Source organism: Dermacentor albipictus, chromosome 6, assembly GCF_038994185.2.
Source record: "Dermacentor albipictus isolate Rhodes 1998 colony chromosome 6, USDA_Dalb.pri_finalv2, whole genome shotgun sequence".
Taxonomy (NCBI): domain Eukaryota; kingdom Metazoa; phylum Arthropoda; class Arachnida; order Ixodida; family Ixodidae; genus Dermacentor; species Dermacentor albipictus.
The window spans coordinates 65,447,703-65,471,826 of NC_091826.1; the positions used below are offsets into that span (position 1 = coordinate 65,447,703).

General features: G+C 40.5%; 1 protein-coding gene across 1 annotated transcript in view; it reads right to left on the minus strand.

The window, feature by feature from the left end:
• Positions 1 to 1,721: 1,721 nt before the first annotated feature.
• LOC135912306 (zinc finger protein ZFP2-like) overlaps positions 1,722 to 24,124 on the minus strand; it is a 58,472-nt gene continuing 36,069 nt past the window's right edge. Inside the window, exon 5 of the mRNA XM_070520973.1 lies at positions 1,722 to 3,037. Coding sequence (XP_070377074.1) covers positions 2,553 to 3,037 — 485 coding nt within the window. The 3' untranslated portion in view covers positions 1,722 to 2,552. The remainder of the gene's footprint in view (positions 3,038 to 24,124) is intronic.

The window sequence follows — 24,124 nt, forward strand, 5'->3', positions numbered from 1 at the left end:
CGACATCCCATTGTGGGAGGCCTAGGCCCAGCTGACTAAACTGCTGGTTCTCATTAAAGTTCACTCTCTCTCTCTCTCTCTTTAGAAATTCTCTGATGCTGGGCAGAATCAAACCTGCATTATATATATTCAGACATGCGTCATGCACAAACATCGCTGCGGCACCACTAGATTGTGAATTTTTGCATAGAGGGATGTGCAAGAGAGCCTGGCTGCATTCATGCCTCAAACATGACCCATATTGTCAGTGGCAATACAGTTTGTCGCGACACTACTTTAATGCTAATCACATTGGTGTTGGCATTTATTGAGAGATGGGTAATGCAGGAATTTTCTGTTTTCGGAGCAGGTCTGTGTGATAATTATAGTATGTTACACAGTCATACAGGAGCTAGCCAGCACGTCATTTTAGCTGAATTTCACAGTAAATGAATGAAATTGGGTCTAGGTGCTTTTGTTAAATTTCTTTCCTTGACGAGGTTCTGTGGTATATGGCACAGCAAAATAATATTTATGTAATTTACTTTCAGAACAATAACATAACTGCCACAGTGTAGTGTTAATCTCGCAGTACTGTGCAATCCACAGTTCCAGCCTGACAGCTGTGATATGTTACGTCATGAGAACCTATGGGTAATCTTCAGTCAGCCTGTGAGAAATATCATCAATCCATGCCAGACATGTGACACGAGTGCACGTGCACAATTTAACAGTCCGCATGTCTGGACATCTCATCAGCTGATTCCGGCAAGAGGTAACACCCACTACACCATTTCAATACAGCATACAAGCTTTACTTGGTTTCCAGACATGACATAACTAAACCTCACCGATGGCTTCTCAAAAGTTGTGGCACTCACTTTCTCTTATTGTTCCCTTGGTGTGTGAATGCTGACCAGTGTTATGGGGTTTGCCGATGCTCAAATACAAGTATGACACTGGACACTTAAAACTTGAGAAAAAACTCTGCTTAGGTATGCACTTCAACTTGTGAACAGCTTGAGAACATTTCAGCTGGCACAGTAGTTTAGTCTGTATTAAAAGTGTGCACCATGGCAGCCAGGCAGTACTAATACATAAGTGGTTGTTACTAAAACATAAGCATTTGAACTAGGAAGCACAAGTATGTCACATGAGAATGCCACCAACCATGTATTGTTAGACATGTGCGAAAGACAAGAAATTTGGCACATATTACTGTGCCCTGTCTCAATTGTATGTTTTCATTTTCTTTGCTGAATTCTTATATTATGAGTAGTTTTAAGGTTTGAAGCAGTCCTTAAGTGACCCGAAAACATTAAGCCCCCCGTCTGCATTGCATCTGAAACCTTGTCAAGAAATCTTTAGGTACGTCAACGACTATATTTTTCTTGACAAGGTTTCAGATACAGTGCAGAAGCAGGTTCTTAATATTCTTGGGTCATTTAGGGACTGCTGCAAGCCCCTTGAATTGACGTATGAAATACCCACTAATAGCACTCTTAAGTTTCTTGACGTTGAGCTAAGTTTTCACCCAGAGCATACGTGTTGGTGTTAAAAACTTCGTAGCAATAAGCCAGTTCTTTTGCACACTTCCGCACGTTCAAAACTTGTCAAGAGAGGGATCGTTAATCTTAGTTTTCTAATTGCACTCAATAAATTATATCCTCATCAGTTGTAAGCTAGTTTTCTTTACCAATCCAAGCAGTTGACACTAGCGGGGTATTCTTTGCATGTACAGTGTTCAGTTGCGGAATCTCTGCCCAGAAAAGTCTGTGTGCCGAGCGGTTGTAATGTGGTCGCTGCATCCGAGAGACACAAAAAGTGACTGTTACCTCCTACATTCATAAGCTGTCTCACAATATTAAGAAAACTGCAGATCGTTCCAAAGTTAAAGTTATCATCTCTGCAGCTCAGAGGCTTATTAAGTTGCGTAATCAAAGGAAATGTTACAGCATGCCCCACATCTGTAACAAAAAGCACAAAAGTATGTTTGTCACCTGTGTTAGCAACATAGTTTATTGTACCCGTTTTCTTGTGGTACACAGTACATAGGGTAAACGGGATGCTTATCAATGACCAGCTGAGAGAACACTCATACAATGTATCATACAATGTCAAGAAAAGAATGGGTAACGATTGGCTTGCATGTCATTGCAGTTTGTATGGCTGTGAACCATTTTCTGCTCAATGTACTGTCGTCAGCATAAGCGGTGATCAACTAACATGTAAAATAATTGAGGCTGGAATGATCTCACGACTTGGCTTCGTGTGTCAGCACATCATCTATACATTTGTCAAAGAGTTAACTTTCTTAAGTGTGTGAAATATGCATGTGCAATGTTATGGCTATAAACACGGGTCGCCGAAAATAAATCTTTTTGTTGGAAGTTAAAACACATCTGGCACCTCATTTTCCATTGTCCATATCTGTGCTGCAGTAAATCAATATGTTTTACCAACAAGCCCAAACAGCCACGTTACTCCCAATCCGGTTTATAAATCATTTCTAACCCCAAAAAATATATTAGATCAATCAGTTGATCAATAACAAAACTTCAAGCCCCTGGCCTTTAGGGCTTCTCCTCTGAATGACAGGACATGTGGCGCAAGAGGTTGTCTTTCCGTGAAAAGGATGCACCACAGTGGATGCAGGGAAAAGCACGCTCTCCAGTGTGGGTACGCATGTGCCGTGTCAGGCTGTTATTCTGAGTGAACGCTTCTGGGCACAGGTGGCACTGGTAGGGGCGCTCTCCTGTGTGGGCACGCACATGGCGTTTCAAGCTGTTACACTGAGTGAATGTTTCCGAGCACAGGTGGCACTGGTAGGGACGCTCTCCCGCGTGGGTGCGCACATGCTCTTTCAGGTGCCACTTCTGAGTGAACGCCTCCGAGCAGAGATGGCACTTGAAGGGCCGCTCGCCTGTATGTATGCGCAGGTGTTGGGTCATGTGCTTCTTGTGCTTAGTCTTGTAAGTGCACTGCAGGCAGGAATGCAGCTGGCCACAAACGGACACGAGTGAAAGGTACTGCTCACGAGATTCCAATACTAAGGAACCTGCAATGTCACACGAAGCACAGGAAGTCAATGTAGCAATGTGTCATATATTTCATGGAACTAAAGTACATCTGGCCATTAAGAAGTGTTGCCACACTTGTAGGCAAAAGACTTAATAACCTTGGCCTCACAACCCATATATTACTCTCATGGCAACAGTGCACTGGTACAGTATACGTCTCACATCATTTCCTATCTCTGTATACATCTCTGTACACAATTATTTTTAATACATAGATTATAGCTTGCAACACAAAGGTGGGGTTTGGCAACCGATTTTGATATGATGCCTCAACAATCACTTATGCACTCACTTATAAAGCAAGATATTACATGTTTTTTTGCATCACAATACAGCACTACAAGAGCACCAACATATATTTGAACAAACAAAGCCTATGAGATCAAATATATACATGAATTAAAGTAATATTACTAAAAAAAGAAGAAAAGAATAAACACAGCATTTATAGAGGTTAAACTGACACCACAATTGCTGGTACCGGAGAATACAGCTCCACTTCCAAGCATTAAAAAAAGCATCGTTACCACTACAAAAATAAATAACTAGTCTTGGTAGATGCAAAGATCTACTCCCAATATAGAGGCTGTATTTGGCCTACAATTTTGATATTACGGCTAACCCTTTATTGACGGTACACATAAATACCAGAAATTTTTTGTTTTTATTTTCTATCTCAATGTGCTAAACACAGTAGGAATAAGCATAACTAATTATAAGAGAAATAATTTGCAGAAGCTTTTTCAGCAGCAAGTGGGAAACATAAGGCAGAAAGCTGGAAGTGGGCGTCATCCCAAGCCTATGGCTACATTTGGAATTTGCATGGACAGTTCTATTCATGTGTGAACCATAGATGTACGTTTTATTTGCTACATATCATGTGTGCGACATCACTGCAGCTGGAAATCTTGCATCAGTGTGTCTCTCTGAGCATACCTTTTAAGAGAAAGTTACTCATGTCCGAAACTTCTTTCTTGACCTGTGCTCCTGGCTCTAAACTAACAAATGATGCTTGCTGCATGTTATTCAGTATTGGCCAGGGCCATTTAGCTAGGAAGCTTGTACTTAATACCAAAACTCGGCAAGAAAAATAGTTTTATGGTATGCTGCTTGTAGGCACAACTCAATAAAGGGTTAAATAGTCAAACTGCTTTCATATGTAGCACTGTATTAGAGAAGGATTTGTACAACGCAGCACAACGAAAGCATCGGCTGATGTTAGAACACATATTTATTTATTTTGTATTTATTTATTTATTTATTCACCTGCATCACTCATGCAGGCATTACTGCAGGCAGGCTACATCGTAAAGGAAGGAACGAGCAATCACATACATAAAGCACGATAAAATGCATCATTGTTTTCAATGTTAACAATGTCAGGCAAAAGAGCATACCATTCCTTTTTGATCGAACAAAAAAAGAATACTGAAAGAAGTCACCCCTGAAAGGAAACTCGCTGACTTTCAGTACAGGGTTTAGTCTCATCATAATAAGTAGGCTACTTAATATATCTTTCTCTCCTAATCCCTGTTTTAGAATAATAAACAGAGCGAAAAAAAATTTCAATCTGATATTTTTTGGTCGCTCTTTTAGTGATTGCCAAGATAACTTAATTTTACTTTGTTATACTTAATTTTCTACTATAATTATTAAGAATAAACCTAGCTGCCCTATTCTGCACTCTTTCAAGCCGTTTCACGAGATCAGTCGTGTACGGTTCCGAACATAGAGCATATGAAATGAAATATTACTATATACGAAATAAATATGAAATCAAATGATAAATAGCTGAAACTAAAGAAAGGAAAGAATAAACACAGCACTATGATTACATTGACACCATTTTTGCAGATGGTAGAAGAGTCACATCTTTGAGCACTAAACAAGGGATTCTTTCGCTCTAATAGTGCATTGTAAACACTTTCCATTATTCTGTTTCATTGGTTAAGCAACAGCAATATGAGACAAATCCTCCCTAGCCTGCCCCCCCCCCCCTCACTTACATACACACACACAGTAATGCACATATGAATGTATGAAAACAGCCAATATTTCACACTATATTACATTCTCTATTTGTACATTGCAGTGTATCTTTATTTTACCCGGATGATTACACAGCAGTCAGTACAATAAAACCATTTTTTTTATGATTTCAGTAAAATGATAAGGAAGCAAGTGAATTTGCCATTAGACTCGTTCAAGACAAGAGCATAGACGGCAATCAGCAAAGAGTCATATCACCATCACAAGGGTAATCAATTGTAGATCAAACTGCTTTGTCACGTCGCACAGAAAAAAAAAATGGATGCTGTTCATGAATCTGACGAGCTGGTTTACAGTCGAAGCCCGAGCAATACAACTGGTTCGATGTCTTTTTTTTTCAGGCGGCATGGAAACATCTGTAAAAACACGAGGATTACTGTCAGAGCCAGCATAAACACTAAGAGTTACACCCATAAAAAGTATTTTTTCTTTGTATTGACAGACGTATTTAGGTTGGGGCACGATGCTTTCCTTCACAATATATTATGATCTCATATATCTATTACAAACAATTATTCACTATGCGAAACCTACTGAATAAAACAGATAACTTTTTTCAGTACGAAAGAATAAATGTTTTGGACATCAGTTCACTAAGCACTCAGTCTTAATCTCACTGACTCCTATTTTAAACAACCGATGTCTCAGTGCTTCTGCCAGCACTCAGTGCATCGAAAGTGCGACTGGTGAGTACTGGTGGAGCCAGTTTTGCTGTAACTGAACATGACATCTACTAAATCCATCTCTCACGCCTTCAGAGAAAAATGGCTCATGAACAAGAATCAACTGTTACCTAGCTTGCAGCCAGGTCATAAATGCTCATCAATGTCACTGTTGCCCACATTTATTTCAATTACGATTTCCTTTGATGTCCTAAATTGTACAAAACTCCGCAGCAACAAAGACACCTCGGCATGTTGTAATGCATGAAGCTTTTTTTTTTTTGGTAACTGAATAACGTAATGCGATCCACAATACATCCAAATGTATACGGCTGTCCCTGTCACTTGGCCGAAAACACCAGTCTATTGGACATGCCTGTAGGCTAGAAAGTGACGAGGTACACATTTTAACGGCACAAAGTTTCTGGCATTGCACTGCAGTCTGCAACAAATACAGCACTACCATAGCATGCTTTATTGCCGCACCCCCGACATGAACGCATGCAGTCCGTCATCTGCTGTCCGTCTCCAGTCGACCAGACTGTGGTAGTCTATCACTCATACGCCTGTACTGCATTTTTCTACCATGCTACTAAACTTTACTTGAAAGTTGGCACACGTGAATTGGAATGTGAATTTTCGATTATTTTATTTTTAAACGACGTTTAATGAAAATTCTCACCTTGAGCTTCTCATGCTGATATCAAAAATTTGATAAGTTTTCGAGATAACTAAAATTATTTATGTATTGTTTATCTGTACAACAGCAAGGCCACTACCAGCCAAAAAGTTAATTTTGACGTATGGCTGGATACTACAAACTGTAAGGAAAACAAATGTTGGAGTACTTTTATTATATGGCAGGTGTTAGCAATATTATAGCATATTAAAGTTCAATGCGTAGAAATGACTATCATATGGTGCAATTAGTGGCCAAATATAAAATTTCCAAAGCCGAAATATAAAAAATCTGCTCCTAGTCTCTTAAGTTACACGCATGTAGGTACACGCCACTCCAAAAATAATGGCTTCATGTGCCCTGAAGACCGAGATATCACTTCTGCAAATTTATAAGAACTCACACACACTTACAAAAAAAAAAAAACGATTTTGAGAGGTTATGAAGAAAGCAAAACAAAATAACCTTAAAATATACATAACACTATGCAATATCAAAATGTTTTCAACTGCCATCTGTTTTTGCTGGTCTTTCTCCACCATGCGCTTCGTGTGGCCAGGGTTCAGACACAGTTCTTTGAGTATGGCTGCTGAGGCTTTCTCATTCCCGGCATTAAACATCATTATATCTTCTGCCATAGCTGCTTGCACAGTGAACAGTAATGCATGCTGCCCCTTCAGCGCAAGCATCCCTGTCATAGAACGGAGACTTGTTTTTAGTCTTCCCTCATTGGCATCGCTCAAGAAGTGCCTCATATACATGGGGTGGCAGATTACGGTGGTGCTTCTGAGCAGGCTTCCCTTTGGGCTTTGTGGTATTTTGTCGACACCATTATTCTGGGCCTTCTGGACAGAGATCTGACATCACATCATTTGAACTAATGTGGTGGTACGTGGCCATGGCCACCCTATGCATGAACCTTGTGCGATTTCAAGGTTCAATGGTAATAGTTCCTGAGCTCAGTAATTAGGTTACCTGTCAGCTTACCCTTGCCTCCAAGGCTGCCAGTTCCAGAGCACTTCTGCTTTGAAGGTGCGGCTGTCACCATCCGAAAGTAAAGTCCTGTACCACATCTTGAGCCTTTGCAGTGCCCTTCGAAAAAGGATCACTGAAGCTTAAAATTCCATCTCAGTGGCTTTCTTAATAGCGTTCTTCTGCCACACAATCCTTCTTCCAAGCCTGGTAGGTCAGGCCATCATCTTTTGGTGCCTGTTTGCAGCCAGCACAAGATGTTTTGAGCGTCACAATATCAAGGACGATGCCTGTCAACAGCTCCATCACCATGTCGACACCTATATGGGATGAGTGGTTGCGTGTCATCCACGAGCTGTTGCACGACACGGTAATGTTATCTGCATTTTTTACCTTTCATTGACCGTATAAATCCCATACTGATCAGGCACATGTCCCGATCAACTTTTCGGCAGCTTCGGTCGCCACGGGTGCGGGCTTCGTTTTAGAGTGCAGGCTCTTAGGAGCCTGTTCCTGCGTTGGTGTCCTCGGCTTAACTTAGCAAACAAGTAGCACAGTGAAGCATGAAAGAGCGAACGAGGAGCACTGCAGGGGATGAAAGACTGTGATAGTCAAGGGAGCATGAGGAGGAAAGTGGAGGAGGAGGGTATGGCAAAAACAGGAGAAGTGTAATCCCGCGCAAAACAGGCTCTGCGTCAATGATGGTGGCAGACTAGCACGCATTAGATGGACCAGTCAGTTGGACATACCCGTAGACCAGCAAGTGATGAGGTATACGTGTTTAAACGACAGGAAGTTCCTGGCAATGCACTGCAGTTCGCATCAATTGCAACACTGCCATAACATAACATGCACCCCTGACCGGAGGAAGTGTGTTGGGGGTGGAGGAAATTGGAGAAAGCGAAGCAAAAAATTGTCAAACAAATATATGGACAGCAGCGGAGAGGGGGGCAAACAAAGAATCATCGGTTAAAAAAGACGTTAAAGAAACACAGGAGTGCAGGCAAAATAGGGATGCAGATGAAATCAGCACTGGGACATACAGAACTTTCAAGCAGAAGATAGCGAAAGAAAACATCTACAATAATTCTAGAGGAAGCTTTTTGTTGTTTGAAGCCAGGACAAGAGTTTTGCAAACTAAGACTTACTGAGTCAAATACTAAGGGATAAACCTGTTATGCAGTGCATGTGGAGAGGAGGACTAAATGGCTGAACACCTTACAATTTTCTGTGAAAGTCTTCACCCTAAGTTCAAAGCAAATGGGATGATTTTTTCAAAGCATTGGGGTTTAGGGACAGTGGAGGCAAAATAGACTTTAAGTGGGTAGAAAAAAACTGAACGGAGGTTATCTGAATGGTGGCTAAAATCAAAGAAAGAGTGAAAGTTCATCCCCCACCAAGTACAATATATAGTGCTAGTAACAGCTAGGCGGCATGAGCGGCCGTCCGATTTAGAGAGTTCAGCCTTATCAATCCATTCATTGTCTGTTCATCGATCACGCCAATGATAAGGCATGCAGTGAGTGCGTCGCCGATAATATATATGGAGAAAAATTGCTGCATGAGCGGTGGTCTGTCTGTGGCGGCTGATGTGAATCGTGCCCACACGTCACCCATGTGCTGCCTCTCGGCATTAGCGAGGCAGTCCGCGACACTTCACTCCATTTGCAATGTGCTGTGTGAGTCAGATTGTCTGTGCCAGCCAATGTATACCAAAATGAAAACACATACAAGGCTGCACTCAAATTTCTCATCATTCTTACTCTTTGCTTAGCAGCCGAGCAGAGCAGAAGTGCAAATGTGCATGCTCTGTCCACTTAGCTGCAAGCAGGCTAACGAAGCGAGAAACATTGTTTGCTTACGAGCTGCCTAAGTGAAGCGTCACTGCCATCTTTCACTAGCAAGTGTGGTCGATGCATGCTCTCTCTCGCTTGTGCGTTGAGGCACCTCACTTGCCTCATACTTTCTAAGATGGCTGCCTCCAAGTGAGATGTTCTTGACCACGCCATTCACTTCAATCATGCCTTTATGTCCCACAACTTCCGCAGGTGGGATCGTTCCCCACCTGTGGCCAGTTGTTTTTTCATCCACTTTCATTTCCATCAACTTATCGTTTCTTTATTTCATTTATTAAACGCAAGTAATTTGCCCTATGTTGTCCTTGGTGTCAGTGTTTGTTGGCTTCTTATAATATTGTTGAAGTCAGGTAGTACAAGCACAGGATCCGACGATATAGCTTCAGTAAGGTACTCCTACGCTTTCTTGCACTCTTCACTCCACATAAATGGCACATTCTTTTGCGTCAGCTTAATGAGGCACCGTGTCTTTGCAGCGTAATCCTTAATGAATGCACGGAAATGCCCTGCAGGTGCAAGGTAAACATGGAATGAGTGCGGGTCATATGGCTTGATGAGCTTCTTCACCTATGTACGGACTCCTTTTTTGTAGTTTTAGTTTAACCATCAAAAACTCTCCCTAGAAAGACGACATTCATCTGAAAAGATTCAATCTTGTTCATATTAATCTTTAACTTTGACTTTCTGAGGGCTTCTAACACGCACGAAAGGTGTCTTTCATGTTCTTCTCTTGTATGTGAGTATATGATGACATTGACAGTGTATACATAATATACAAAACTTTCCCAGGAACTTATCAAGAATGCCATCCATCATTTTCTGAAACCAAGCTCCAGAATTCTTCTAACTGAATGGTAAGTGGTTGTACTCGTGCACAGTGAAAGGCGTTACAAAAGCAGTGTACTGCTTGTAATCATCTTGTAGTGGCATGTGCCAGTATCCTTTACATATGTCGATTCGAGAGAAAAAATTTGATCCTCCAGTTCTACTGATAATCTCATCTAATTGGCACATAGGAAAAGGAAACTAATCAGTTTGCCTGTTCATCTGCCGGTAATCTGTGCAAAGGCGAAATGAGCCATCGTCTTTCGGTACTGTGGTGATTGGCGGCACGAAGGTGGATGCTGAAGGCCTTATAATATCGGCATTTAGGGTTTGCTGGAGTTTGGCCTTTAGCCAGATCTTTTTCTCGAGGGAGAGACTGTACGGCTTTTTACGCACTACTGTGACATCACGAAACTTAAAAGGTACCTCGAGTACATCTGATGCTGGTAAGTACGTCTCAACACAAATATGTTCGGGAAAATTTGTCAGCGCCTCATCAGCATTTCTAACTCTTCGATGTGAATTTTCAATTCCACACAAATTAGGCTAAATGATCCGTCAATGATCACTTCGTCTTTCCAAGAAATATTCATCTTCAATCGCTTCATATCAGGTCTAGATAAACACGAAGTCAACACTCTGCATGACAAAGGCATCTACTTTCAGGTGATGTCCACCAAATCCAACGTCTATTTCTGTACAGCGCTGCAACCTTCTAGTTTTTCCATCATAGCTTTGAACACTAACTATCCTTCCTTCATGTACCTTGCTCTGTTGGACAAGTTCCTGATTTACAAGGCTTACGGATGCTCCAGTATCTACCATGAAGTCCACACTTTTTCCACTTAGCATCATTTTACCAATAGAAGGTTTGATTTCAAAAGGTATATTTTTCATGTTTTCACAATGGTCGGACTGGGTACTCAAAGATACCACTTCGCCACGTGCATCAATGCTAAGCGATAAAGTACTATGCCTTTTGATGGGACCATCAATCATACTATGACTGGACACATAAGGCAAGCGAGTCATTCATGGAAGTTAGACAGTGTACACGAACCTCTCTTTGCGATTTGTTAGTCATGCCTTGAATTATCAATGGAAGGATTGCACAGACCGGTGGACTAGGGTCGGCAATGTAGAGTAATAGTCTCTTCTAAAAAAAAATAATCCATGGCTGTCCCTTCTCTGCGTCTGAAAGCAAGTGCCTCTTCTAATCTATCAACCGGATTTCGCTCAAAAGCAGAAATAAAACTATATTTCCATTTGTGCCATGGATCACGGCATTGGCTTGCGATTCGCATGTCACACCATTTTCTGCCATTGCAAGATAAAAAACGGTGCATGTTACACACTTTGTTGTCCAATGACGTTTAGTACTTTTGCTCACATGCGTATTCACAAAATCTGAGCCACAACTTGGCTGCACTGGATGCCCCATCAAAACTATCAAGCTTCATCTCTTCTCAACGTGGTTTCTGTGCTTTTACTGAGTCACAAACTGCTTGAGAATCAATCGCCATCGCTCATACTGCATGGTCTGCTGCTGCAACAGTGCTTGCAACAAGGCGTTATTCGTGTGCGCAGTCTCATTCTTGAGTCCCTGAATGTCCCGGAAACATAATCTCAAATTCAGACACAGAGCATCAATGTGTACTGCACCTTTCTCTACGAGGGCGGCTTCACTCAGTTGACTCTTCTCAGTAATTATGCGAAGCAGTTCCGATGAAGTCGCTGATTCCTGAAGAAGCACTGAGTTTTCACCATCAAGCTGGTAGGTCTTCACGGTCGCCTGCCCATAAGCTCTTTTTACCAATGTTACTTCAAGTCACATGGCCAGCTGTGCCAAATATAAAGTACGAGTTAGAATACATTCATTTACAGGGATCCATTTTGACCACTTTCTTCTCTTCTTCCCCTTCCTGTTCTTGTCTCTTCAGTCCTCTTCTTTCTTGCCGAAACAGCACAAGAGACTCTGAAGAGCCGCCAGTGATGGAGAATTATGTTTGGGAAGGGTGCAACAGAACTAAATCAGGAAGAAAGGGAGGGGGAGTCAGAATGCTCATCCATCAGGGAGCCAAATGGAAAAGAATAAATTCAAATTTCAATAATTCAATAATTTCAATTTCAATTCAATAATTTTGTAGGTGTTGTAATATGGCTATGTCTATCCAGGACACCATGCAAGTATGTTATTTGCGACTGCATGAAGATTAAATGTACAGCAGGATAGAAGGTGCAATTAGTTTATGTTTAAACTGCAAGCCCATCAACCCATCATGCGTTGACTAAATGTAGAAAGTACGCATATACATTAGGTCATCTCGTAATAAAGCTGTATGATGACGAAGTAAACTTACAGGGTCACTCAGGAAAAGACCTTGATAGTATTACTGATAGTATTAATGCCCTTGTAAAGTGAATTAGTATTCAATGCCTTATTGTAAGGTTAAACCCCGAGCACATGCACCAATATCATGTGTCACCCCTTACAATGGATGGCCTATACAAGCTTGGGAGATATATGGCTTTTGGTAAGGTTAACCACAGTGCACAAGACATCCGATATGCAATGTTTTCCCTACTTCCGCCATAACCACATCAAGGCTGCAGTATGTATGTACAGTCAATCCCGGATACATTAAATAATTATTTATACAGTTGTAACAGTTGCAAAACCCTTTGAAAATCCTGATGCAAAACTATAGCGATGTATTACATGCACATCCAACTGCCCTCTACCATAGCGCATTCAATATGTAATGTGGTGCGGCAAACCTGCAAGCGTTCATTCTTAATAGAGAAGCAATCCACTTCTCGGTCGGAAATATTCAATGCTGACCAATTTGATATTGAAACGGCACAGCTTTAGCATATGCTGGCAAACAAGAGATTGAATCTGAAGGGCTGTACACGCCATGGTGAATAAAATGAGCCAGATGCTCCTTAGTTTTGCTTGTGACGCACATGGATGGCTCATGCAAACTGCATGTGGGCAAGAGCAGACCACCACTGCTTCTAGAACATGAACAGCTTCCCATTCCAATACATGCGCCACAAGAAAGTGCGTATGTCACTTGATCTTTTCACCAAGAACCACCGGGCGTGGGATGCTCAACTAGAGATACTGTGTCGCTGGGTTTGCCTACTTGTAGACAAGGGCTACAAGCAAGCGGTCTTTTAAGATTCCACAAGTGGCCACAATAAATCTGACCCCAACCTTCATTTGTATGGATCATTACATTACAGTCTGAATTGCATACGCAGACTGCAGAAATCTTGCACGTCACTGCAGCAGTGGCGTGCAAGGCTCGTAGCTGTACGATGCAGGGGTCTGCGTTCAATCATCCTGGTATGGTTACACATATTTAGAAATGGATGTTTAATGTTCTGCAAGCTAAAAGCTACTTTGGAAACTAACAGCACGTGTGTAGTGTTGGCAGTAACTGATGCAGGGACCGAAGAGGAAGGGCTGAGAACGAAGGGACATACCGGCTATGAGGTGTCGGAGTACTCAGCGGCATGACAGACACGCGCACTTTTATAGCGGTCAAGAAATGAGGACGACTGCTTCGAAAAAGAAGTCGGCGGTTCTGAAATCCGACACAACAGTCTGCCTGGCATGTCCGCATATGACAATTGACCATCAAACAATGTTTGTTGGTATTGTAATGAACACACAGTCAGGCATGCTCATGTGTGGTTTGCAGTACAAGTGCGCTGATGGTAGCACAACACGTGTCAATACAGGCAAACTTGAAATACTTGAAAAATTCGACATTTTGTCAGTCACACCATTTCATTGTCGTGGCAAACACTTTCTGAACGTTTGGATCACACAACATGCCTTTGAAAAAAAAAACAAATGTTCATTGGTGCCTTCTACCTCAGCTGGACAACAACAATTGTAAACCAGAATGCTAGAAAAATTTTGATCAGAAATATAAATATGGCGAATGAGTTTCTAGCTTCATAAATGTGTAAATTTTTTCAACTATATCTGCGACGGTCGAAAAACACGATGGTTGATTTCGTGTGGAATAACCCAGTATTAATAAATAATAGTTGTTAAAAGAACATTGGCACTTGAACTAGGATACACAATTATGTCAAGTGCAAACTGTGCCACCGATGTATGGATAAATTTACAGAAAAGACAAGAAATTTAGGACATGGTACTGTGTTCTGGTCTTACTTGTACACTTGTTTTTTTTTTCACTACCTTTTACATCATCTGCATTTCAAGAAACTTATTTACACAGTCCCGAGTACATTTTAGGCAATCCACCTTCAAAGTAAACCAAGCCTTCAATATTCAGGCATAGGTGTGAAGTTACATGAATTAAAAATTTGCATTAAACTTCCCTTTAAGTAATCTTACAAGAAACTCTAAGATTCAGGGAGCCAGAAATACTTAATCACTTAATTCCATGAAAATCAATCACTTGATCAACAAAAAAATCTGAAAGCTGCCGACCTCTAAGTCTTCTTCCCTATGTGACAGGACAAGTGCCTGGTGAGGTGATCGTTCCACGAAAAGAATGCATTGCAGTGCACGCAGGAAAAGTGACGCTCTCCCGTGTGGTTGCAAGGATGCTGTGTCAAGCGGGCACTCCAAGTGAATGCTTCCGAGCACAGGTGGCACTAGTAGGGACGCTTGCCTGTGTGACAGCGCGCATGCGCTTTCAAATGCCAGTTTTGAGCAAATGAGTTTGGGCAGAGGTGGCACTTGAAGGGGCGCTCGCCTGTGTGTATGTGCAGGTGTTGTTTCATGCTGGACTTGTTTTCGGTCTTGTAACTGCACAGACGGCAGGAAAGCATCGAGCCATACACATCCAGAAGTGACCGGTGCTGCTCCATTTGCCCAAGCGAGTGATATTGCACCGGGTACCCAGATGGCAAGGAATCTGCATTGTCACAGGGAGCACGGGAAGGCAAGACGAACAATGTGTCACATACTTGATGGAGCTGGAGTGGTACATCTAGCAATCAAGAGGGACTGCCACACTTAAGGCGAAATTCGTGATTACCTTCTACTACCCAACCCACATATTACTGTCATGACAAGCGTACCGATTCTGTACACGTCTAACACGACTTCCTCTTCGTAACCATCCTTATTACATATGAACCTCTGCTCACAATACATGGCGGTTAGATATGGCATGCAATCTTTATATTATGCTTAAATGATTGAATTACTTTGTATGTGTATCACAGCAATGTGCACTCACCTACTTAACTAAGTGTTACATACTCTCACTGCAAAGTTATGCAATGCAGCACAACAAAAGCATCAACTGATATTTGAACACATTAGGCATTCAAAATAAAATATGAATATGAATGAAGGAAATTAAAAGGAAACAAAATGAAAATGTAAGAAAAAGAAGCAACAGCATTTTTACGGATTAGAATGAGACCGCATTTGTTGGTCAAAGTGAATACAGCCACATTTCTGTGCATAAAGCTAAGGATTCTTTTGCTCCATTAGTACACTGTAGGCATATTTGCTGATCATTTCAGAGCACTGCATGGGCCATTTTTAATGAATTGAGCCTAGCCCAGTGATGCTAAACCATGCCTGCATGTCGCCTAGGCTTGAAATAAGGGGTATCTGTGGCAAGAGGGGGGGGGGGGCTTCGACTGTTGCTTGCTCGTTCATTTGCCCTTTGCTTTGGGCTATTTACTTATATTGAAAATCATCAACAATGGTTTCTGCATAATTTCTAGTCTCCGGTATTGTGGCGTTGCAAATAGCATGCCGTGCCTATTACAGGCCAGGCTGAGGTCCAAGCCCAACCCAAGCTTAAAAGTAATGGGCCCGGGTGCACATCAACAAATGCACTGCCCAGGGCCATGCCAACAAGGACCCATGCTTTGGTTACGGACTTGCATGGTTTGGTAAGAGACGCTACCACTTTTTAGGCATCACAGTACTTATACCATTCAGCACAGCAAGAGGAACAGCTCATATAGAGAAGGAATGTATAAAAAGAAATGAACATGAAAGAATACAACAGACATGGCAAGAACAAATATTTATAGAGGTGGGAATGGCCCCTCATGGCCACATTTCTGTGCATTAAAGAAATCATTGTTTATTTGCACGTGGCACGGCAAACATCGAAATAAATGAAGCTAATTGGTTGATGTTAATTTTATGAATGCACTGATTTGAAATTACAACACAAATAACAGAGACAAACATGGACACAAAAGTTTCCAAGACAAAGTGCATAATAGAGTAATGCATCTGCAGTAGTAGAAGAATGTAAGGAACATAAAAGCCAAATGTACTTGAAATCAGCATTAGCAGAGTAATAAATGGGGCTATATCTCTGTGCATCTGTCTGTTATAAACACTGTATACCTTTTCACATTAACTTTAATCACACAGCACTGAGAAAGCAAAATGCCGCAACAGAGTGCTGAAGGTAACTTATTTACAAAATTATTTTCTCTCAGTGACACATTCACTCAGATGTGTACTCTATTGAACATATTTGTGAAGACGGACAATTCTATCCCACGTGTTACATTGATGAAACTATAGTCTCTACTAGTACTATACACTGCAGTGACTTTCTTTATTTACCATGATGATTACAACTTCAGACATTGGGATAAACCTGTGCTTTTTTTATGATTCCAAACAGACTAATAAGCGAGTCAGCAAATTTGCAGCTTCACTAGTTGAAAACCAATAAAGCAGAGGCAGCATTCAGTAAACACAGTGACATCCCCACACCAACATTAAATCCACTATGAATCAAACTGCTATGTCATGTAACAGTGCAAGCAAGTGGATGCCTTCTAAGAAGCCAGTAAGATGGATTTCTGGCAACGTCTGAAGCACACATCTTGAACACTCGACCGATGGACACATCTGTAACAGCACAGAGACCACTGTCAATGCCAGATCAAACAATAACACATTCACACAAACATTTCCCCTTTGTACCCATAAATATATTTGGGCTAAGCACACAGTGCTACGCGTGCCAATAAAATATGATATCATATATATCTAGTAATAAAAATTATTCAATCATGCCAAACATGCTTCATAAGGCTAGAATACATTTTTTTTTTCTGAACACAAATTTCTGTCTGCCTACAGCCTCCATCGCAATGGCTTCTCCTCAAAACACTCTGGCGAACTCTCATTACGTGGATTAAATGTGCCACAGGTCAGAACGGTTGAAGGCTTTTTTACAGTAACCTAATGTGATTTCTAGTGAATACTTTGCTCAACACTCCAGAAAAATGGTCCTCAAACCAGAACAATCTGCTGCCGCTGACTTTGCAGTATGGTCAAAAGTACCAAGGGTCACTACTGTTCAAAGTGATTTTAATTAGGACTTCCCTTATTTGTCAAAAAATTCAAAAGAACAAGGTGCACTTGTAATGCATAGGACTGCAACACCAGGTACAACCTATTCGAATGCTTCATTAAACTTGCACACTATGCTTTCTGGAAGATGCTCTACATCCAGCCAAGCTAGTATTATCCCTTGCGTTCCAAACTATAACACAACACAAACCAGGGAAAGTTCAAACATATATTTGGTCTGCTTGTCACAAGGTCAAGAACAACAGCCATTAGAAAATACCAGTACACCTAACATTTGATGTTTTAACATGTGCTGCATGCTGAAACAAGACATAGGTTAGGAGTGAGGGCATGACTGGTTAAGACATAAGGGCAGACTAGCACTTTCTCATCCTAGTTTACAAGTGCTTAGATGGGCCAGCAAGGCCTATTCAACTGCTCCTGAATTATTTTCATCTGCATTGTAGTTGCACTTTTATTTCATGTATTACTGCTCTTTTTGTTTCTTGTTTTAGTGGGGCCCTCGAAACACTTCTCAAACCACTGCCTTTCTGTTGCAGGTTGCGTAGACAGATGGTTGGAGATGCTTTTCTGTAGGTCAAAGCACAAATATAAAAATATTTAAGATGTTAATCATGCACACAAATTTTTACGTTGCTGCCAATCACATCATCGCCCAATGACGCTCACCAGAATCGTCAACATTATCACTTGCTCCTCCACAATTGGTTAGAAACAAAGTTGCAGCTGCGCAAAATTTAGTTGAGGGCATGCATTTTTTTCTTGTATTTTGAAATTTCTCGGCTGAATAACTTCAGACTGTCTACACTAATGCTGCTATTCTTGTTGCATTTATGTCTCCAAATGTTAATCTCCACAACTCTCTACCGAAGAATGGTAGCTTAAAAAACATTCGAGGACACATTTATTGCTCTGTACCCATTATCGTACCTTTCTGAAAAGGAAATGTAACCGCATCAATGCTATTTTGTCACTGCTGGTCATGAAATATTTATCTTATAAATATGTCATTACTCCCTTGATGGGAAAGTGTATACAGTCTTGTTATACTATTATGTAACCACTCACGCCTGAGCTTCCAAAATGTAGACGGCAGTATTATTCAAATAAATATGCAAATAAAAAATAAATAAACAGCCAAACAAGCAATTAACGAAATTGTAATGAAGAAAGAGGCAGGAGACCTTGCCAACAAACGCTTGGTTTCATCTTCCCTTCCACATCTTCCTTTCTGCTTTCCTCGTCTTTCCTCTTCACACTCAACCATGACAGCACATTATGCGAGCTTTCTGATGTTGTGTTCGTGTATTTTGCAAGTCAAGGTGATGTCAATAATTAGCATCTTGGCCCCCAAAAGTGGTTCTGGTTAGTAGCACTGGCTGTTGCAAGTTTGTGTAGTTCTTGTAGACAGATACACTGTCGGGTCTGGGAAAAAGCAGCAGTAGAATACAGCCCTGCGGTTGGTTGCACTGATGCACAAGCGGAATTGTCCAAATGACTATTGGTTGTGCTTGCATGTGAAGCGCTTACCATCATTTGTTACACTGACTCTATGAAAAAATCAAGATCATTGCTGGTGCCATGAATCCGAGGAGGCAATCTTCTGTGTTGGCGCATGATGTCACAGTTTCTGAGGTCTTGTCAAGTCCACAAACAGCTTACAATGGCGGAAGGTTTCTTCTTTTGGAATGTAGAACTCGTCATCCATGTCACATTGTAGCGACGGTTCTTTCGGATATGGATGAACTTGTGCTTTAGTAGTGCGGACACTGGTGGAGTAGGCCTCCCCCGATGTACTTCAGTCGCTAGACATGTTAGGTGTAGAAGAGCTGTCCATGGATAATGGTTAATTTCTACATGGATAATTTCTACATACTGTCATATTTATACTATTGCAAACTGTATAAGAACATTCTCGTGCTGTTTGCAATGGAATAAAAATTATACGTACAAATGGTACACGGAAGTAATCCATACATGAGCTTGCCCAGGAGTGGTGGGCGAGTTGCTTAGCTATTATTGATTAAACAGCAGTACACTTGCCGAGACAGACAAACCATAAATTAGAGACACACAGATGTATGAAGTTAAGAGTATGACGGAAGCCCGTCTGGTTGGAATGATGCAATGATGAAATGTAAATATCTATTTTAAACCATTTTGATCAGTGTCTGGACCTCTTCATTTTGGTTCGTATGCACATACACACGTGTATGTGCATTATATTGTTCATCTATGCCTCAACAAGTGTGCTATCATTGAATTGATAATCTATGCAGATTAATGGATTTGGGAACAGCATCTATAACATCACATGAGGCACAAGGAAATATATAGACCAGACTGGACAGTACTTCATATTTGATTCACAGTTGATTCATATTTGTCACTTCCTATGACTAGCTTGCCAGGTTGTGCAGTCAATTTTCAGCTAGATTTAGCTTGATGGCCCTCAAGACATCTGAATTGATAAATTGAACACATAGTTGTGGAGTTAGAAGTCGAATCACAAGGCAATATCTCATATGGCCTGGACTGGAAAAAATTTGGATCACTAGTGCTATTTTGAAATCAGAAGTGAAACTCAGATGTCACTACCTGTACAGGTTACCGTAGAGAAGTAAATGCTGATGACCAGATTCTGGCTCATTTTTTAAAATATTTAAACCAATTTAATGCCTCTCTGTAAAAGTGAGTGAAAATTAATGTATAATGCATAAATAATACTTTTTGTTTGATTAATGTCAAATGTTCAGTGCTTTCCTAAGACAAAAAAAGCTGCATGTATTTGATCGTTTTCTTCTAAGAAGTCGTGCAACTTATAAGCAGCTTTTATTTGTCTGATACAATGATCCAGTTAGACTACTTTTGCCAGTTGCGCTGTTGCTTTCTTTCTCTAACATGAGTAACGGCAGCAGAGAGCCATTTTGCTTACTTGAAGGAGCAATTTTTTTTTATTAAACTATGATCACTTAAAGTCGCCTTCAAGTAAATGCACATGTAAAAAAATAATAAAAGATAAAAATTAAAAAATAGATTCCTATACAATATGTGTGTACTGTGTTTGCTTTCTAAATTCAGTGTTAAGAAACATGAAACCGTGCTCAAGAAATTGTTCATAAGTGGTGAAATGACCTCAAGAAATTACACAAATGACATAGAGGTTCACGTAAATGTCAACAAGGCTCTCTTGAAGACAACCTCAGATAATGGAGCATCACAACGTGACTTTCATTCAGAATATACAAGCACTTGTTGTAATTTGGCAACCTAAAACAATAATGCAGTTAAAGACAGGACAGTCAGTAGATGGTATAAAACACAACTAGAAAGGCCCATTTCAGTACCATTTCAAAAATGTACAATACATTAGAGGTTAGAATGAAGCCATATAAATGTTGCTACAAACTCATCATGAGAACCATACATTCATGGCATCCTCAAACAACAATATATGAAATGTTTTTGCTAAAATAATGTAAAAAATACTGACCTCTCAAATATTAGAAAAAATACTGGAAGAGTCATTCCAGGTACATTTTTCAGTGCTACAGCAACGACAACGGATGTCGCTAATGTGCCTGGTGAAAACAAATGCCATTCAATGAACCAAGTTCATAAGTGGGACATAATATACAATGCAAGAAGGTATTGTATACTCAAAGCCAGATGACACATTTTGATGGATCCAGAAACATCACATCTTTGAGCAGTAGCTGCAACCCCTTAAGTTGATTGAATTGTTTTCTCTGAACACCATGATATTCAAGATAACAAGTGTGAGGCCATGCATTGCTAACATGCCGGCACAATCATGTAACAATAACTGCAATATTGAAGGAAATTGAAAAGAATCACTATATTAAGCCATATCTACCATAACAAACCTTGACTTCTCTACTTTCATAAAAATCCTAAATAACCTATACAGTGTAAAACAAGGTAAGCTAATTAAATTTAAAAAATGCACTTCATAGTATCACCATTGCAAGTGAAAATGCACATATTTCAGTGCTTCATGCATGTGTTACTTCGGGCAGATTAGTATTTAGTATAGACGCCACAATATAGGCAACAGATTCCCACTTGTTTTACTAAACACTATAATAACAGACAAAATGTTGTTTAACTTGCAAGGCATCCATATATCACTTGCTATTTCTTGCTTGCAAGTCACTAGTGAGAGATTTTTGCAGCTGCAAAATATCCTCTAATGGACTACTATGGCTATAAATCTATCCAGGACACTATGTAAGTATTTTATGTGTGACTGCATGAGGACTGAACGTACAGCAGGATAGAAGGTGCAGTTAGTCTATGTTTAATGTACAAGCTTGGCTACACCCATCACGCATTGACAAAATGTAGAAAGTACGCAGGTCATATTGCAATAAAGCTGTATAGTGACAGAGTAAACTTACAGGGTTGCTCAGGAAAAAACCTTGATAGTATTACAGCCTATTCATTCTACACAACAGGAAAAAACAAGACGTGTTACAAGACATGTTAGGCAAATGCCCATTGAACATGAATTAGTCTTCAGGGCCTGATTGTAAGGCTAAGAGCTCTGGCCCAACTATGACGGGGCCTATTCAACTACATGTAAAATGCAAAAGCATTTTTCTGATATAACCCTTGGAGTCATTTTAATGAAATTTGTTGCACTTGAGAGAGAAAGTTAAATTCTGGTGACTGTTGGAAGCGAAATTTCGATTTAGGGCCTTAATTTTGTTAAAGAGATTTCTAAAAATTCGAAGGTTTGAAATAAATATAAGCACGAAGTCCAACCTGAATGGCTGCATTGTTTGTAAGCGACTCTGAGGAGGATTATTTCGATGGCTTTGAATAAACGCAGTCATGTAAGCTAATCAATAGCATTGTTCATGCAATTGGAATAAAATACTTCTGAAATGTATTGCCTAGACGCTGGAAGGCTCTTGCACGCGTTTCAGCACTGCCTACCACGGGATGCATGCAGAGGCAGGGGCTGATGCAAGCATGTATTTTCGTCACACTTTCTCTTGAGCTGATCCTCAACAAGTTTCTAAATCGCTTGCCAATTGAACAGGTGCATCTTATACACCAATGTGACTTATATATGTTTTTTTTTCTGGAAAAACTGCCATATTGGGGGGGGGGGGGTGAAACTTACGAAGTTGCGACTTACAGACAGGAAAATATGGTAATGCAAAACAGCTAGCGTTCAGAAACTTTCATCCAGCTTCATGCCATCAGTTAGTATTTCCTTCGCTAGGCAGGCCATGCACTATTGACAGACCAAAACCTCCACACACAGAAGGCAAGTAAACAAAATTAAGTCAAAGTGAGAGGGGAAAAATTGCACAGACTTTGCAGCCCAGAGCCAACAACCTACGAACACCAGTGATATGACCAAAGGAATGGTAACAGAAGCAATGATGAAAACTGGTCTTGGCTGCACGGATTGCAAAGAACTTCAGGATCTTTCCATTTCCATTTCTGATCATGAATGACAAGTCGCAGTCATACACCAGCAGGAGTGTGGCTAATAGTTACTAATAGCAGCTAAATCTCTCAGAATCAGCCCAAAAATGCTTACATGTATTTATTAAATTTCCTTGCTTCGTAAGGTCTTGTTGTAACTGATGTAAAAAAAAAAAGTTGTGGCATTTCGAAGCATAATCATGGCTACCCAGTAATCTGTGAATCTTGCAGCGCTGTGAAATCCACACAGCAATCCAATAGCTGTGGTCTGTTACCTCATGAGAACCTTTGTGTATTTTCCAGTAAGTCTGAGAAACATATGATGCTGCCATTACATCACACGAACCATGTGACACCAGTAACCCTGCACAGTGCCTTGTTCCCCAGTCCACATGTTCACACATCTCGGCAGCTGGTTACGGCCAGAGCCAACGACCACTACACAGTGTCAAGATTGTGTACCAGCTCTACATATTGCCCATGCATGACATTCTAAAATATCCCTCACAGCTGCTCAAAGTACCAGTGCCCACTTGCGCATGTTATTGCCTTGATGAGCAAATGCCAACCAATGTTACGGGGTCTGCTTACACCCAACCATTACTCCGATGCTGGACATTTTAAGCTCAAGAACAAACAGTGCTTAAGTTATGCATTTCAGCTTGTGAACAGCTTCAGAATGTTATAGCTGCAACAATGGTTAAGCCTGTACTTAATTAATTAATTAATTAATAGGAAAAAGTATGCAACCTCATAGTCTGCAGTTGGGTCATTCCACGCCAAATCAGTGTTTTTCCAAACATCACACTTATCTCTGAAAAAATTTCAAAATGTTTGTTGAAGTTGAAACTTCCTCTCTGTGTTTATTTCTCTTGCAAAACATTTTCAAGCACTTTGTTGACAATTTATTTTTCCTGCCCAGCTGGGATAGAAGGCATCAATCAACATTTTCTTTCAAAGGCATGTTGTATGATCCAGACATTCAGATGGTGTGTATGGCAAAACAGTGTAGTAGCTTGACTGCCAAAAGAGTGAATTTTCCAAATATTTAAATAATTTGAATGCTTTTGACATGGGAAAAGCAAGTAAAAGTGTGAATTTTCCATTTTGTTTTTTTTCAGAGCGCAGAAAAATCCAGAAGGCCCAAAAATAAAAATAGAATGGTAGCCTGGTGGACAAAGTATAGCCTAAGACTATTTGAA